Here is a 15,504-nt window from a genome sequence, read left to right on the forward strand (position 1 = left end):
GACAATTCTTCAAGTGGTTCTTTAAGCTGCCTAGGGAGAGGACTTCCAGTGTGGGGTACTGTTCTTCTGTGTCATCAGTAAGACAAACTGTAATGCAGGTGCAAGTACCTCCTAACACAACAAGCAGAACTCACTGCTCTCACGAGCCTCCCCTGTTCCAGCCACAAGAGTCACATGCTCAGCTAAACTATGCAGTTTAGCAATGCATGGGCTTTTCCTGTTGGAAACCCCAGATAACAGCTCCTGTTTGCTTTACAAATGCTCCTCTAGCTACAGATCAATTCAGAGCCAATGAAAAGCTCCAAGAACAAACCCAATGTAAACTGAGATCACTCCAAATGATTCAAATACGAAACAAGGAGAGAGAGACTGTAGTGACCCAACCCTAGATTTCTAGTCAGGACCTGAAAGGGCAATAAGATTAGAGTCTGTGTGTTTAAAAAAAGACTGAGAAATTTATTAAGACCAATTGGAGGCAATGGGGTGGAGGAGGGGAAGAAAAGGACTCTTCCCATATTCAGAAATTAATAAAACACTTGAAAATGAATATAAATTTAATATAAACATTATGGTCAGGCTGTTTATTAAGGAGGCAACCACATATTACAAGTTCGGCTATAGAAATGTTTGTAAATCAAACTTTATGTGATCTAAACGGACCATGCATCGTACTGTCAAAACTGAACACCTGTACAGTGAATTGTCAATTGAAACATACATAGTCTAGACCATCCTAGTTATACAAACACCTGGGGCCACATATGTATTTAATTTTCTTTGCTTTCAAAAAAACTTTTTATAAAAGCGATGTTCTGAGATAATTTTAAAAAAGTATCTCAACAATTATGAATGGTCCCAGTTTTACAAAATGTGATTTCCAGGGTATGAAAACTGAGAAGTCAACGCTTCCGAGGGTTTTATAATATACAAACAAGTTTTGTAGAAAAATGATCCAGCAAATGCTTAAGAATATTTATATTTTTCCAATTCTTTACACTTTTATTAACACACTTACAAAAAATAACATCCAAACACTGAGAAAATTAAATAACTTTGGAAGCAGAGGTCATAGTTTTCTGCTGACATATAAGTGACAATTCTGGGCTGTTGGCACAAAATAATCAACATTCATAACCCCTTACTACTATATATCAAACATAAGTTAAAATCATAGGCACTAGTTTATCAAATCCACATTTTTTTCTGTATGACTAACCACAGTAAATCCTTAGATTTTCCCAAACAGAAAAACTGGCAATATGCAAAGGCTTTCTAGTAAAAAGGCCATTTTTCTCTTTAGGAAACTAAAAGTCAATAGTCTGTGGTAGTACAGCAGCAAGTAAAATAATATCACCAAACTCAGATCCCAAATACAATTTTAAACAAGTGATGAAATAGTTTAATTAAAAAAAAATAGATATTTTTTCTGATGCAGCCATTTAAAAACAACATTAAATAACCTGAATATTCCTTTTGAAACTGATTATCTAACTTAAAAATGTAATAGATGGTTCATTAAAAAGTTCTTTTAGATTATTAGATTGCAGCATTTATTATTTTTTGAAATGTCACACTGAAACAGAGACCTGTCTGTGTGCGCATGTGACTCCACAGACACCGGCTACTTCCTTGTTCCTTAGATCTACACGAGACACTCCCCACCAAAGCACCTGTTTCCTCCTCCTCTGAGAAGCAACAGTTCTAGATCTAGTTCATCATTATGGATAACCCCTCCTTTCCCCTCACCACCTTCAAATGCAAGGATACAAGTTCTTCCACTCTATACTCCAGCTCCCGGCAAGGACTTGCGCTAGCTAGCTCAAGGTCTCCCTGCTGGTCCAGCGTCAGTCCTGGCAGCCTGGGTCTTTGTTATCATTAACTTGATGCTTTCCTGAGCAGGAAGCTTCCCTTCCATTTCTACTTCCAACTTACAGAACATGCTCTACTAACAGGAAACGTGTTCACATCCCTCCACCTTTATGTGACCCAACTGCCAATATTTTAGATCTGTCCAGATTAAGTATTTAAAAAACAGACCTCATTATCAAAAATGAGAAGTCAGCTCAAGTTAGTTTGGTAATAATCCAATAAAACTGAAACAGTTGACTTCAAGGGGATATATACACACGTATGCCACAGAGTGCAAGTTATCTAGCAAATTAGAGTCAGATGGTTTTTACCAAACAATGCAAACATTGATGTAAGGCATAATCTAAGTCAAAAGGGACAGTATTTTAAAAAGATAGTTCATACAGTTATTCAGCTTAAAGTGGATCGACAACCACATAATAGACCGTTTTGCCACTTAAGAGCAACAACACAACCGTCATCACCAGAGATATTTGTAGTTAAATGCATAGATTTCCCCTCCTCTTGCGGTATGGTTTTATTCTGGGTTGTAAGCTCTGAGGTGGTGTTTTATAAAGAATAAAAACACATACAACTTGTTCTTTCACATCACAGAAACCTGGTAATGGAAACAAGATCGCTTAGTTCTGTGACAGAAAACAGCGTGTGAGTAAATGGGCTTCAGTAGCAAAAGCCACCTTTCCTGAGCCAGGAACTGTAAAGTTTAGAGATTGTGCAACTGATAGTAAGCCCTTCTGGCAATCAAAACAAGCACACAAAAGTCGGAGATGTTGACGCAACGCAGTGGGCCTGCACGGTGACACCATTTGGTGGTGGCTGTATGTGACTACGTCTAAAACATAACATTTAAAAGACTGATAATTTTTCCAATGAGCCTGCAAAAGTAGTTTATACAACTCTCTTAAAGACAGGTAGCATGTTTTAAGTCTTTAGCTCAAGTCTTTCCTTTCCTTTCTCCCTCCCAATCTTTATAATTTACTCTATCCTGAAGGACTAATAAAACAATTTAACTAGTCAGAATATTAGTTCTTGTTAACACAGTATTTATTGATACAGTAAAGTAGGTTGAATGTGACGTTTTGGACAGCCTGAATTCACCACCTTCCCATGTACAAAGGTACTCTCTTTACAAATGGGCATTTCTCTTTGGCATCCATTAGGTATTTGCCCAGATAGTGGCCTCTGTCAAATAATAAAAATAAACCGTGTTTCTAGTGAACAAAACTAGGAGTGACTCATGGAGAGCGATTGCATGATTACCAAACACATCCGATGTCACATGGTATTAAAGTGCTGCTTCGTCATCTCTGCCAGTTGTGCTATTTTAGACAGAGAGGGCTGGGGTTTTACAACCCCAAGAGTCCTTTCTGCAGAGTCTGCATAGAAAAGTTGGTTTCAGTCTGGTGAAGGGGTGTTCATGAAGCTGTGGACCTCTGCGTTCTTGTCTCTGCTGCTCAGTAACAGCCATCTTTCCAACTGTCATCTTTCATACTACCATAGGTCTTAGGAGCTGGCAAGGATCTGAAATAAAGGAAATTTATAATTTTTTTTAAAATGTCTATACAAAATACTACATACATTCTGTTACATGTCTTCATTACTTTTCAGGTAACACCGTGTCCCATGAGGGCTATTCAGGGAGCTATGAGACCATGGCTCTAAATGACTTTCAGAACAATCTTTCCTTGCTCAGCATCTTCACAGCTTTCAGAATTTTACTACATCCAAGATGATTCCTCTCCTTTTCTGTTAATGTAGCTATAGAATTAAAGTGAGAGGAAAGGAAGTCTCGCTCTAACCTACTGTCTTGTGAGATGAAATGACGACTGTGACAACTCAGATTAGTGTCACCACCACCAGAGTGGCCGGAAGTGTGGGCACCAGGGAAAGGGTTTTGAAGTCAGATAAACTTGTAACCAACGGTCTTAGTAGTTGCATGTCTTTACAAAAATGACTTAATTTTACTAAATTCGTCTATAAGAACTCACTACTGTGACAGCTAGACAAGGTCAGGAGTTATTTAGTACAGTGCACAATACAAAACCATTGTGTTCCACAACTAGATCTGAAACTGTGAGTATTTATATTAAGATATAGCAAGTACAGAGTATAGTTTAAATACAAGATTGGAACGTCTTTGTTTCAAGAAAAGAAACTTTGGTGATAGCTGATGTCTCTCTTTACTGATGGTGCTAATCCCCTTCTAGAAGGGTAGAGATCATGTGGCTGGGTCACAACCTCCCTGGGATCAGAATCATTTCAAGATTAAGCAACAAAATGGGGGGAGAGGCTTAGAATCTTTTGAGGTAGAAGCTGGGTCTCCATTTATAAACACTCCATAGACAATTCTGAATTATACCAGTGTGAAAAGCAGCTGCTCAGTGCAGGCACAAGTTTTTCAATCCCCTTGTGCTTCTCTCATCTTTTTCGCTGTCATTCCCCAAATGAACAAATATCACAACAAACTCAAGTGTCTTTAACAACTTTGTCCTAGGAGTTTCCTGAGATGCTTAATCTTGTTAGGCATTTGAATAAAATTAATATGAAACAAGAGAGTATTATGTCCAACTGAAGACTTCTTCAGAACAAGGAGGTAATGCTTTACTGAAACTGTCCTAAGGTGGGGGGGGGGAGCCACCTTGAGTCCCCACACTCAATACTGACTTCCACAGGCTCAAGTGTACTGAGCACATTTACTGCTTACCTGCGAACAGGCTGTGCAAGCTTGCTGCGAGGCACTGGTATGCCCCCCGCAGAAGGGGCGCTCGGCCGGGGCAGGCCACTCCTCATTGTAGTTGTCCCTGCAGGTCTGGTTAGAGTGGCGCTGTTGATATTGCTGGAAGGGTTTGCTGGGCCTGTGTTCTGCACCACGGGAGGTCCAGGTGAGGAGGTGGTTTGTGTGAACTGTGTAGTTTCTTGGCCACCAGAACCAGAGCCATGGTTACTAAATGCTTTCACTGGCTGCCGAAGAGCCAACGGTGATGGTGCTGCGGGGGAGCGGAACTTGCCTGGAGAAGGTACTGCATGCAGAACAGCAAAGGAAAACCAGTGTTTCCAGAGGGAACCAAGCACCAGCGAAGTTACTGCTTTGTTACTGTGACAATTGAGCACTAGAACATCTAATTATGAGCCTCACATAGAGGATTTCTCTGGGCGAATAGAAAAAAGGTTACTTCAGAAGGTTACAATTGTCCTTGAAAAAAGTACATTAAGCAGCGTATCTTGGATCCCACAATAGGAGGAGGTCGGCACCATAGGGACCAGAAAGATGGCTCAGTGGTTAAAGGGGCTTGCCACAAATACCTAGAAACTCAAGCTCAGTCTGAGGAACCTATATAAAGGTAGGACTTGACAAAGCTGTCCTCTGACCTCTACCCCCACCCCACCATTGCCTGATGTTCACCTGCACATGCAACACAACAAGTAATTTAAAAAGAAATAGACACCATTGGATGCTGTCTAGAGGAAAAAATAAGGGTTGACTATACACGTAAACATAAATCGGATGGCTGTAGCCTCAAAAACATGTCTTTAGTATAATTAAGAATAAGGAATTAACAGTTACTATTATTGTAAAAGTTAGCTCTAGAGGCACTGAGATGATTTAGTGGGTCACGATGCTTGCCACATACATATGACAACTGGAACTGGATCCCTGGAACCCGTGACAAAATGAGAGAAGTAATTCCTGAAAGTTGTTCTGATATACACGCACATGCAGTCCAGGAGCATGTGAGTCTATGAAGTCATATAATGCCAAGTCTACTAAGTAAAATGCTTTTTTTATTAAAACAAATGCCAGATACATGAAATGAAATGTACAGTCTGTATTGATTTCTAAGTCAAGTTTTAAAAACATTTATTATGGCAGTAAGTCCCATTGAGCTTAAGTTTAGATCTCTTGGGGTACACACCCACTGTTCTCTACTTCTTCATGTTTGAACACATCTCTTCTGAAAGAGTTTCCTCAGAAGGTCATGAACAGCAACACACAATTCAAATACAACCTTAACATGTTTTATCAAATTAGAGATAAGGCAGGGTGGAGGTAGGGGGTGGACCAGAGGCAGAAAGACAACACTTTTCTCAAACACCTCCCTTAGTTTCAGGAGGGTACAAATGGAGAGAAAGTGGGTTATTCTATACTAGTTTGTTTTCTCCACGTCTATCAATCCGTCTGTAGGACAAAGTGACACTAAGATATACTATAGTAACGGGAAGAAAGAAAGGATATGTGGCTAACTTTGAGAAGTACTTAAGGTTTGTAAGGATGTTTCCAGAGAGGATCAAGTAAGGCAGGGAGACGGCTCTAAATGTGGGGTGGGGGTGTGACAAAGAGTTGGGGACCTGCTGGATGTCATAAAAGGAAAAGGAGGAAGCCAGCTAAAGCAAACACTTTCTCTGTTTCTGGCCGCCCAATGGGAGCTGCTCTGCTCTGTCTCACCCTCCCTGCCAAGACTGATCAGAAGTTCTAAGACCAAGACGGAGAAGACAGCCTGAAATAGAGCTTAAGTAGGGCTCTATAAGCCTGCTGCTAGACTCTTATAAGACTGGACAGGTTCATAAACCATTGAGTACAGTGGTTTCTGCAAGGAGGAGGCCTGGAATGTTGGTTTTAAGAGTAATATGAAATGAGACAGTACTGAAGCCCTATAGCTTTTTGTTGCTCTGAACATACTCTCTGAACTATAGATTAGAGAGGGTATCTCAGGCAGATCAAACTTATGAGCAGAGAAGACAAAATCAGAACTCTGCGACACAGTGCTTTAGAGGAGAGAGCTGCTTAGAAGACTTTCAGCACTCAGCTTAGGGGTCTGCTTCAGTTTCCGGCTAGACAATGGGCTGAGTATTTGCAGAGTGAAGCTCCATGCCTGTGGACACAGGGCTGTAGCACTATAAACTGAAAGCTTGCAAAGCCACACAAAATTACTGTGCCTTGAGTTTCAACCAACTACAGTACAGTCCTTGCCAAATCAAGATGTCAAGGCAGCCAGGGGACACCTCTAAATGGATCATGTCTTAACTAGGGAGCAGGGAAATGACATCCATATGAGACTGGACACCCAGCCCTAGAATAAGATACCCAGAATCTGCTCTAACGAAGCTTTAAAACAAACATCTGAATAAATGTGTCCCAAAGCTGCTCTCCACGAGAACAAATCCATTTTGTAAGGTTACTGGAGCACACCCATCCAGTTGTACATCCTTAGTGGGAGATTTCGAGTCGCAGAATGAGGTTGAGAAGTTGGAATAAAGACCATATGTCCACAAACAAACCTCAACTAGTTACTATGTGGTCTTTGAGAAAATAATCGATCCCTACTATAAAGGCTTAAACTAATTCGTAAGAAGTAAAATTACTTAAAGTCCAACAATATTTAAAAAATACAATATCTATCACAGAACAATGTAGACTTCCACACTGTCCACTGTCTATAAGAGCAAGGAAACAGTAATGAAGGCCAGGAAGGAAGTCAGGAGGAACAGACCAAGAAGAGACTGTGACGATTGAACTAGCAGGAAGGACTTTACAGGAACTCTCACATAGGCTCAAAGATACACACTGTTTAAATGTAAGGAGGAAACGCATTTTCAGGAAAAGCACATGAACTTTTTAAAGATGAAGACTTGTACTCAAAATGCTCAATTCTCAATTCTGTTAAGAGATTACTAGCAACCTAAATGCTGGAGAAGCCCAAAAACTAGGAATGACAACCCAAAACATGGAGAGTCGTCAGAAGACTCACAAGAGGGCTAAGGCACAGTACTAGTATCTTTTAGTCCATGCACCTGAGTACCAGAATTGGGGAGAGACTATATGTGTATGAACAAGGCTCTAAAACTCCTATATTTGATAAAAACTCATAGGGCTGGTAGATGGTGGATAGGCTAAGCCTGACAATCTGCGTTTGATCCCTGGAACCCAGGGTTGAATGAGAGAATTGACTCCCCAAAGCTTCCTCTACCTCCACACTCATGCTGTAGCACAGACATGAACATGTGCACACAGGCATGCATGCACACGTACACATAAATAGAACAAAAAGACATACTTAAATGGACAAAAAACTCAACCAAACAACACCCCCCACCCCACCCCGTTAAGAAGGGTAAAACAGGAAGAAAGCAGGACCTCTATACTAGGAACATCAGTCAGATTTCTGAGAGCCAACAACGAACTTTTGCTTTTATTGAAAACAGATTCTTTTCTTACACAATGTATCCTGATTACAGATTCCCCTCCCCATTACTCCTCCCAGGTCCTCTCCACCTCCTCTCTCATACGGAACCATTCCCTTTCTGTCTCTTAGTAGGAAAGAACAGGCTTCTGTGCTTGCTTCAGCAGCACAGACAACAAAATTGGCATATACAGAGATTAATACGGCCCGAACAAGGATGACATGCAAATTCATGAAGCATTCCCTAATTTTCTTTACAGCAATAATAAAATGAAACCCTTTCAAAATAAAATATTTTATAAAACAAAACTATCACACTGGAGTTAGACAAGTGAAGGCCAAGAACAGCGACCCACTTATTACACACTCAGGCACCACACAGCAGGAAGCCATGACATGTATGCAGAGGAGCTGGTACAGACCATGCAATGCAGGCTTTGCGCACACTGCCTCAGTCTCTGAGTTCCTATGTGCTTTAATAACATTAATATAGAGGGCCTTCTAACAAAGAATTTTTAAAACAGGAAAAGGGAACACTAGGGAAATGGTTCACTGGTTAAGAACACTTGCTGTTCTTGCAGAGGATCTGAGTTCAGTTTCCAGGTCCAACGTGGCAGTTTACAGGACCCTCTTCTAGCTTTCATAGGTACCAGGCATACGCATAGTACACATATATACATGTAGACAAAACATCCATATAAAAAAACTTAAAAAAAAGGGCCTGGAGAGATGGTTTGGTGAGTAACACATGGGTTTGATTCCCAGTAACCATGAGGCAGCTCACACTGTCCAGGCCTGAAGGATTCAGCACCTTCTGCAGCACTGTACTCATGCACATGGTGCAGACATACATGCGGACAAACATACACATACAAATAAATATTTGAGAAAGAGGAAAGAGGAATTAAAATATCGGATTTCTCAACAGAAACAACGTAAAACTAATGGAATAAGATCATTAAAAGTCTGCCCAAGAGGCTAGAGAGATGGCTCGGCAGTTGAGAATGTTTACTGCTCTTGCAATGAATCCAGGTTTGGTTCCCAGCAACCATATTAGGCGGCTCACAACTGCCTGTCACTCCAATTGCAGGATATAATGATGCCCTCTAACCTCTGAAGACACCTCTGTGCATATGGTGCACATAAACTCACACTTAACAAGTTAGTTAAAAACCACACATAAAAATAAATTTTAAACTCAATATAAAGATGTTTAAGATGTTTAAGAACAGCAGAAATGAAACAACTCCCCAGACCAATGTAAGAATTTGTTGTGGCGGGCGGTGGTGGCGCACGCCTTTAATCCCAGCACTCCGGAGGCAGAGGCAGGCGGATCTCTGGGAGTTCGAGGCCAGCCTGGTCTACAAGAGCTAGTTCCCGGACAGGCACCAAAGCTACAGAGAAACCCTGTCTCGAAAAACCAAAAAAAAAAAAAACAAAAACTTGTTGTTAGTTTTTCCACTCAAATGCTAGAAGAAGGAAATGATAAAAGTGCCACCTTCAATCTGAATGAAGTCAGGAGAAAAGGGCAACAGTAGTTTTATTACTGGACACTAGGCCCTTAGAGAAAAGTGGCTATTCTTGGTGCAGTGGGCTTTGGCCTCAGAACCTAGAGGTGTTCTAAACTCAGGATCATCAGTAATTGAACCAGTGTTGTATTTTACAGTGCTGGGGTCTGAACACACACCCTTAAGCATGCTAGTCACGTGCTTTACCACTGACTACATGTCCAGCCCTTGGTTTTTTGAGATGGGATTTCACTACATATTGAGGTTGGCCTTGAACCCACACCTTCTGCTTCCACCTTCCAAGTGTTGGGGTTACAGGTATATTAACATTACACACAGCTAATACAGAGAAGGGTGTAATGATAACCTCCACACCACACCACAACATACGAAAGCCTGGATCACTAAGCAAGAATAGGTTGTTTGCAATTGAGTTTGGATTCACAAAAATTATGTAATCCTTTAGAAATCTGGTCAAAAGCTTTGGTCTTTTAATACAAAATTCATGAGATTAAATTTTTACGTAAAAATGTAAAATTACACAAAGCTACTTGGTTCAAAAGTAAAAAATGATGCGCCAGACAAGGAGATTTAAGTAAGCAACAGTTCTTCTTTTATTGTAGTCTAGTTAGTGGTCTCTGCTCTTTTGGATAACATGCCTTTTGTCACGTACCTCTTCCCAACTACTCTACTGAGATTAATTTGCTTTTATTTATTTTTTCCAGTGCTGGGAATCAAACCCAGAGCCTCCCTGATAAGTGAGCAAGCTCTCCTCCCTGAGCAAACCCCTAGTCATGTCAAGTTTTCACCTTCCTTACTAGCTAGAGGCAAGCAAGAGGTTTTCAAAAATCTGGAAACCCTCAGAAAAGTAGCCCACTGTTCTTAAACAATTCCATAAGGTATTTTTTTTCTTTTTAAAAATATGGTATAGCCAGGCATGGTGGCACATGCCTTTAACCCTAGCACTCAGGAGGCAGAGGCAGGTGGAACTCTGGTGTTTCAGGCTAGCCTGATCTACAGAGTGAGTTCCACAGTCAGAACTACATAGAAAAGAAAGCCTATCCCCCCCCCCAAAAAAAAAGAGAAAAAAGTACACATGTTTCTGGGGCAAAAGTAATGTTTTCATTATTTTTCATATTTTTCATAATGTATACATTGTGCAATGATGAAGTCAGGGGAGTTGGTGTACCCGTTGCCTCAGACATTTATTGCCTGTAGTAAGAGAATTCAATGCCTCCTTAGATATTTTGAAGTACTTAGTATAGTTTATCTTACTACAAGAGTACTATTTACTTTTTTCTGTTCACTTGTAACTTTGTGCCCACTGGCATCCCCACTTTCCTTCCACTCTTCATCACTTTCTATTATTTGAGAATACACATTAGTGAGATGATTAAAATATTCTATGTGTCTGGGTCATTATATATAACACAAGAGCCTTAAGGTTCATCCATGTTGTCACAAATCATGGGATTTCATCCTACTAAGAGCTGCATGCATCTCATTGTGGTCACATGTCCAAAGATCCAATCATCCACTAGGACACCAAGGCTGACTTTAGTAAACAGTACTTCAATAAGCAAGGAGATTCTTAGTTCCCCCTCTTCCCATATTTATCTTTGTTTTTCTAGCAATATTTGTGTATCATTGGTTTGAACCAATAGCTTTCATTCTTATAAAAGGGTTTTTTTGTTTTTTTCTTAAAACTAATTGTATGTATCTGTGTGTAGGTATGCATGTGTGTGTGTGCACCTGTGGAGGCCAGAAGAGGGCACTGGATCTCTAGAGCTACCTGAATGGGTGCTGGGTTCTGGGAGCTGAGCTCAGGTCTTCTGGAAGCCTAACCAGCTTGTGCTCTTCACTTCTGAGACGTTTCCAGTCATCAGTTTTAGATTTCAACTACTGTCTTTCTCAGAAAGTAAATGTGATCTAACTTTCTTGCTGTTCTTTACCTCAACCTCCTAGGAATTCCTTTTCTGTCAATAAAGCTATACTGTAATTATTGCTTAAATCTCAGCTATATTTATGTTATAATGATATAAATATTGTTCACAGCAGCGCCTGAGACTCTGAGTATGCTTTACTTCCTTTTTGCTTATTAGATAATAGGATGCCTTTCCTAAAGCCCCAAATCATCTTCTCACTCTAAAGACCTAGCCCTACACAGCGTGCTCTTCCTGACTGTGGCACCACACGGCAGGTGTATCTGAGTACCTAGCACGTAGCACATTAAGCATGCACCCTATGCTACTATTTGACTATTCTCTTTCCTACAGATTCTAATCTTTTTTAAGTTTTATTTTTAAAACAATCTTTTCTCATCTTACAAACCAATCCCAGTTTCCACTCCCTCACCTCCCCCACCCACTCCTCAGAGAAGGTAAGGCTTCCCATGGGGAATCAAAAAATTTTGTCTGGCATTTCACTTTGAGGCAGGACCAAGGCCCTCCCCTACACATCTAGGCTGAACAAGGTATCCCTCCAAAGAGAATGGGCTCCAAATAGGCAGTTCACACACTAGGGATAAATCTTGGTCCCACTGCCAGAGGCCCCACAAACTGCCTAAGCCACACAACTGTCAGAGGGCCTAGTTTGGTCCTATGCAGGTTCTCCCACTGTCATTGTGGAGTCACAATCACACACTAACTCATTGTTAACATACTTAAACCTGTTTATAAAAGAATACAGTGTTTTGCAATCATACTAACCACATCTTTATTTATTTATTTTTTTAAAAATCAAACATCAAAATTCCTCTTTCCTCAAATTTTCTTACTCTCAATAGGGAGGGAGATATCTTTCCCCACTGCTTCTGTTTGTTCTGTCCCATTCTGAGACATCTGTTTATTCTCAGGACAAGTCTATTCTACACCACTGTTTTCTTAATTCTTTTGTCCTCTATCTACCAACACACGCAATCGTTTGGAACCGATTATTGTCTAGACTTAGTGCCCAACTTTCATATATTTCTTTAGCATTCTGTTCTTACAAAAGCTACCACTTATATACTAAGTCTTCCAAATGTATTCACTAACCAAAAAGACTTGAGTCTTAACTTCAATCAGCTTCTAATGCAAACTTCTCCCCTTCTTATCTAACCACAGATAAGTAAACCCAAAAACCAATATTTGAGGGAAAATATTAATAGAATGTGTGACATTTATAGTACCTATTTGTCCAATTCTCATTAATTTAAAATAATATATCTTTGATTTTAGATTAGTAGGAAAAATGATAAATTGTCATTTAATCCTTTCATAACAATTCAATACATACCTCTGAAGAAAATAGGTTTCTTCTGCAATTATCCACAACAGGGAATTAATCTGCATTATTTTATTAAGAAAAACAAACAAACTGAAATGTGCTTATAGGCACCATTGACTCAGAAATCCAGAAGGTGAAAGATTGATCTACATTACTTGCTGAAATTTAAACTCAAGCAGAGGCTGTAGTTACCTCTTTTTGTAGATGAAGTTGGAAGCAACTGTTTGGCTTTGAGGGAAGTACGAGGCAAATTTTTCAGCCTTTGAGAAGCTGTTGAAAAACAAGGAAGTGTAATATTTGCCAGGAAGAACAAGGTAAAGGCTACAGCTTCTGTAAACTTGAACACTTAATGAAATTTAAAAGCTATCAAGGAACAGAAACCATTGAGGTAAATGCATTAGAACTCCAGAAGTGCAAGATTTTTAAGTGATGCTTCGTGCATTGAGTTGGAAAAGAAAAGGGGCAGAAATCTTAGTGCCATTGCATATTTTTAGAATAAGTTTTTTTTTTGGTAGATAAAAAAAAACTCTAATATGTCAATTGGCCGGAACATCAAAGAGAAAACAAGCTACCAGCAAACATGCCACAGATGCAAAGAATATAAACACAATGATAAAAGTGATGAATATAAGCACGCAGAATAGAAAACAAACACAGTACTCATTTGATGCAAAAAAAAAAAAGAGCACATTTTGGCAAAGCAATTATTGGTAGATTTACTGCTACAAAATCAAACAGGAATTTCCATTCTCAAAAAGGAGAAGAAAACTCAGAACCAGGCAAGTCCTCACACAACCTGGCAGCTTTAATGTGTTCAATGTTACCTTGATGTAAAATCCAACTAATTTGTACCTCAGACAGGGTAGTAGCATGTCTGGTCTGAGGGCCTATAGCCTGTGCATGCGTGTTTGTGCGAGTGTGAGTGTGTGTGTGTGTTGAGGGGGGTCTACATGAGTTAGGACATCTGCTTTGTAATGTGACCAAGGAGGACTGTAAGTCACTTTCTCAAACTTCCAGTCTATTGACTACACTGAAACTTCCAAAACTGGCATGTAAGACAGCCCAGCACTGTGCAGAGTGAAGAAGGGCCAACTACTGCAATACAGAGTTACTCTGCTCCAGTCCCATTCTAATCACCTAGTTAAGTAGTTCGAAATCGCCATCTTTTAGTCTTGTAGGATGTGTAGAAAGATAGGCTTTCTACACCTTAGGAATTATATCCAAAAAATAAAAACAAATAACAAAAACACCAATGTTCTATTCCTCCAAGTCTATGTAGGATAAAAGGTCATCATAAAAAAGATCATCAGGTGGTAAAAGGATACTGGATGCAACACTAGAGAGAAGGGTAAAGTCTGTTATCTCTATCAGAGCCAAAACACTACTATTTCTCTGAGATAATCAACTTTAAGAAACTGTGGCTGACTTTTAATTTTGCAGTACTGCAAACCTTACTGTAGTGACATTGTATTTGATGCCAATGTAACTCAAACATGGTCAGGCAAATAAGCAAAAACTTCTCCAGACTTGGGGGAGAAAAAGCTGTTACTTTATACCTATAACCACAACATTATAAGATACTATCCACCTATATATTTGCCCACATGTTCTGTCATCCATATTTCTTTTCCTTCCTTCCTTCCTTCCTTCCTTCCTTCCTTCCTTCCTTCCTTCCTGCCTGCCTGCCTGCCTGCCTGCCAGCCACCCACCCACTGATCCATTCATACATCTTGATTTTCATTTATACAAACAGGAGTATCCCAGGTACCCTGTTTGGGTAAAACAGCCTCAGGAGCCAGCTAGGAACTTTTCTTATTCTTATGAAATTATTTAGGAAAGAAAAAATATTTTTATGGAATATGTAGTAAACGGGAGAATGACAATAAAGTAGCAAATATCTAGCCTTCCAGACAGGGATGGCCACAAGGCAGGAAAGGAGGATGGGGAGAAGACTGGAGTTGCAATTTTACACAGGTAATCCATAAAGACTTTTAAAAGAGGATATCTACTCGGAGATCAGTGAAGAGTGGGAAGAGTTGTGTGGGGTCTGGAGAAGGCATTCCAGAGGGAGGAAGAAGCAACAGTAGAGAATGCTGAGACTGGGCATGCCAAGTGTTTAAAGAACAGAAGGAGGCTCAGTTGTAAAGAACCACAAAGGAAAAGCAAAGGATTATTGTTGGCAAACTATAAGCCATTATTTTTTCTATCTTACTTCTAAAATTAAAAATCTTAATTGTGCCTGGTGGTGGTGGCGCATGCCTTTAATCCCAGCACTCCGGAGGCAGAGGCAGGCAGATCTCTGTGAGTTCGAGACCAGCCTGGACTACAAGAGCTAGTTCCAAGACAGGCTCCAAAACCAGAGAAACCCTGTCTCGAAAAAAACCAAAAAAAAAAAAATCTTAATTGTGTGTGTACATGACCACATATGGCATGCCATGGCAAATGTATGTCAGAGGACAACTTGCAGGAGTCATTTCTCTCCTTCCACCACACGGGTCCCAGGGTTGCTGAACTCAGGTCATCAGGCCTCCATTTTGAGTTTGATGTCTCTCCTGCTTCCATAGCAGCTCTGGCTTCCCATTCCTAGCTATGGGGAAGTCTAGGCTATCTGACATATAAATTCTCAGTGCTTGGACTATCACATATACTCAACCATTTCTACTGAATAATCACAGTGACCA

General features: G+C 40.1%; 1 protein-coding gene and 1 pseudogene across 2 annotated transcripts in view; one reads left to right on the plus strand and one right to left on the minus strand.

The window, feature by feature from the left end:
* Positions 1-536: 536 nt before the first annotated feature.
* The window catches only part of Slain2 (SLAIN motif family member 2), a 61,543-nt gene continuing 46,575 nt past the window's right edge, over positions 537-15,504 (minus strand). The window contains exons 7-9 of one of the 2 annotated variants that reach the window (XM_075943114.1): positions 13,016-13,093; positions 4,574-4,889; positions 537-3,390 (exon numbers count right to left, since the gene is read on the minus strand). In XM_075943114.1, the coding sequence (XP_075799229.1) occupies positions 3,324-3,390; positions 4,574-4,889; positions 13,016-13,093 (461 nt within the window). In that variant the 3' untranslated portion in view covers positions 537-3,323. The remainder of the gene's footprint in view (positions 3,391-4,573; positions 4,890-13,015; positions 13,094-15,504) is intronic. The other variant, XM_075943115.1, reaches the window with a different exon arrangement.
* On the plus strand, positions 8,200-8,300 carry LOC142833261 (U6 spliceosomal RNA; annotated as a pseudogene).

The sequence above is a fragment of the Microtus pennsylvanicus genome, chromosome 12 (genome assembly GCF_037038515.1).
Source record: "Microtus pennsylvanicus isolate mMicPen1 chromosome 12, mMicPen1.hap1, whole genome shotgun sequence".
Taxonomy (NCBI): Eukaryota; Metazoa; Chordata; class Mammalia; order Rodentia; family Cricetidae; genus Microtus; species Microtus pennsylvanicus.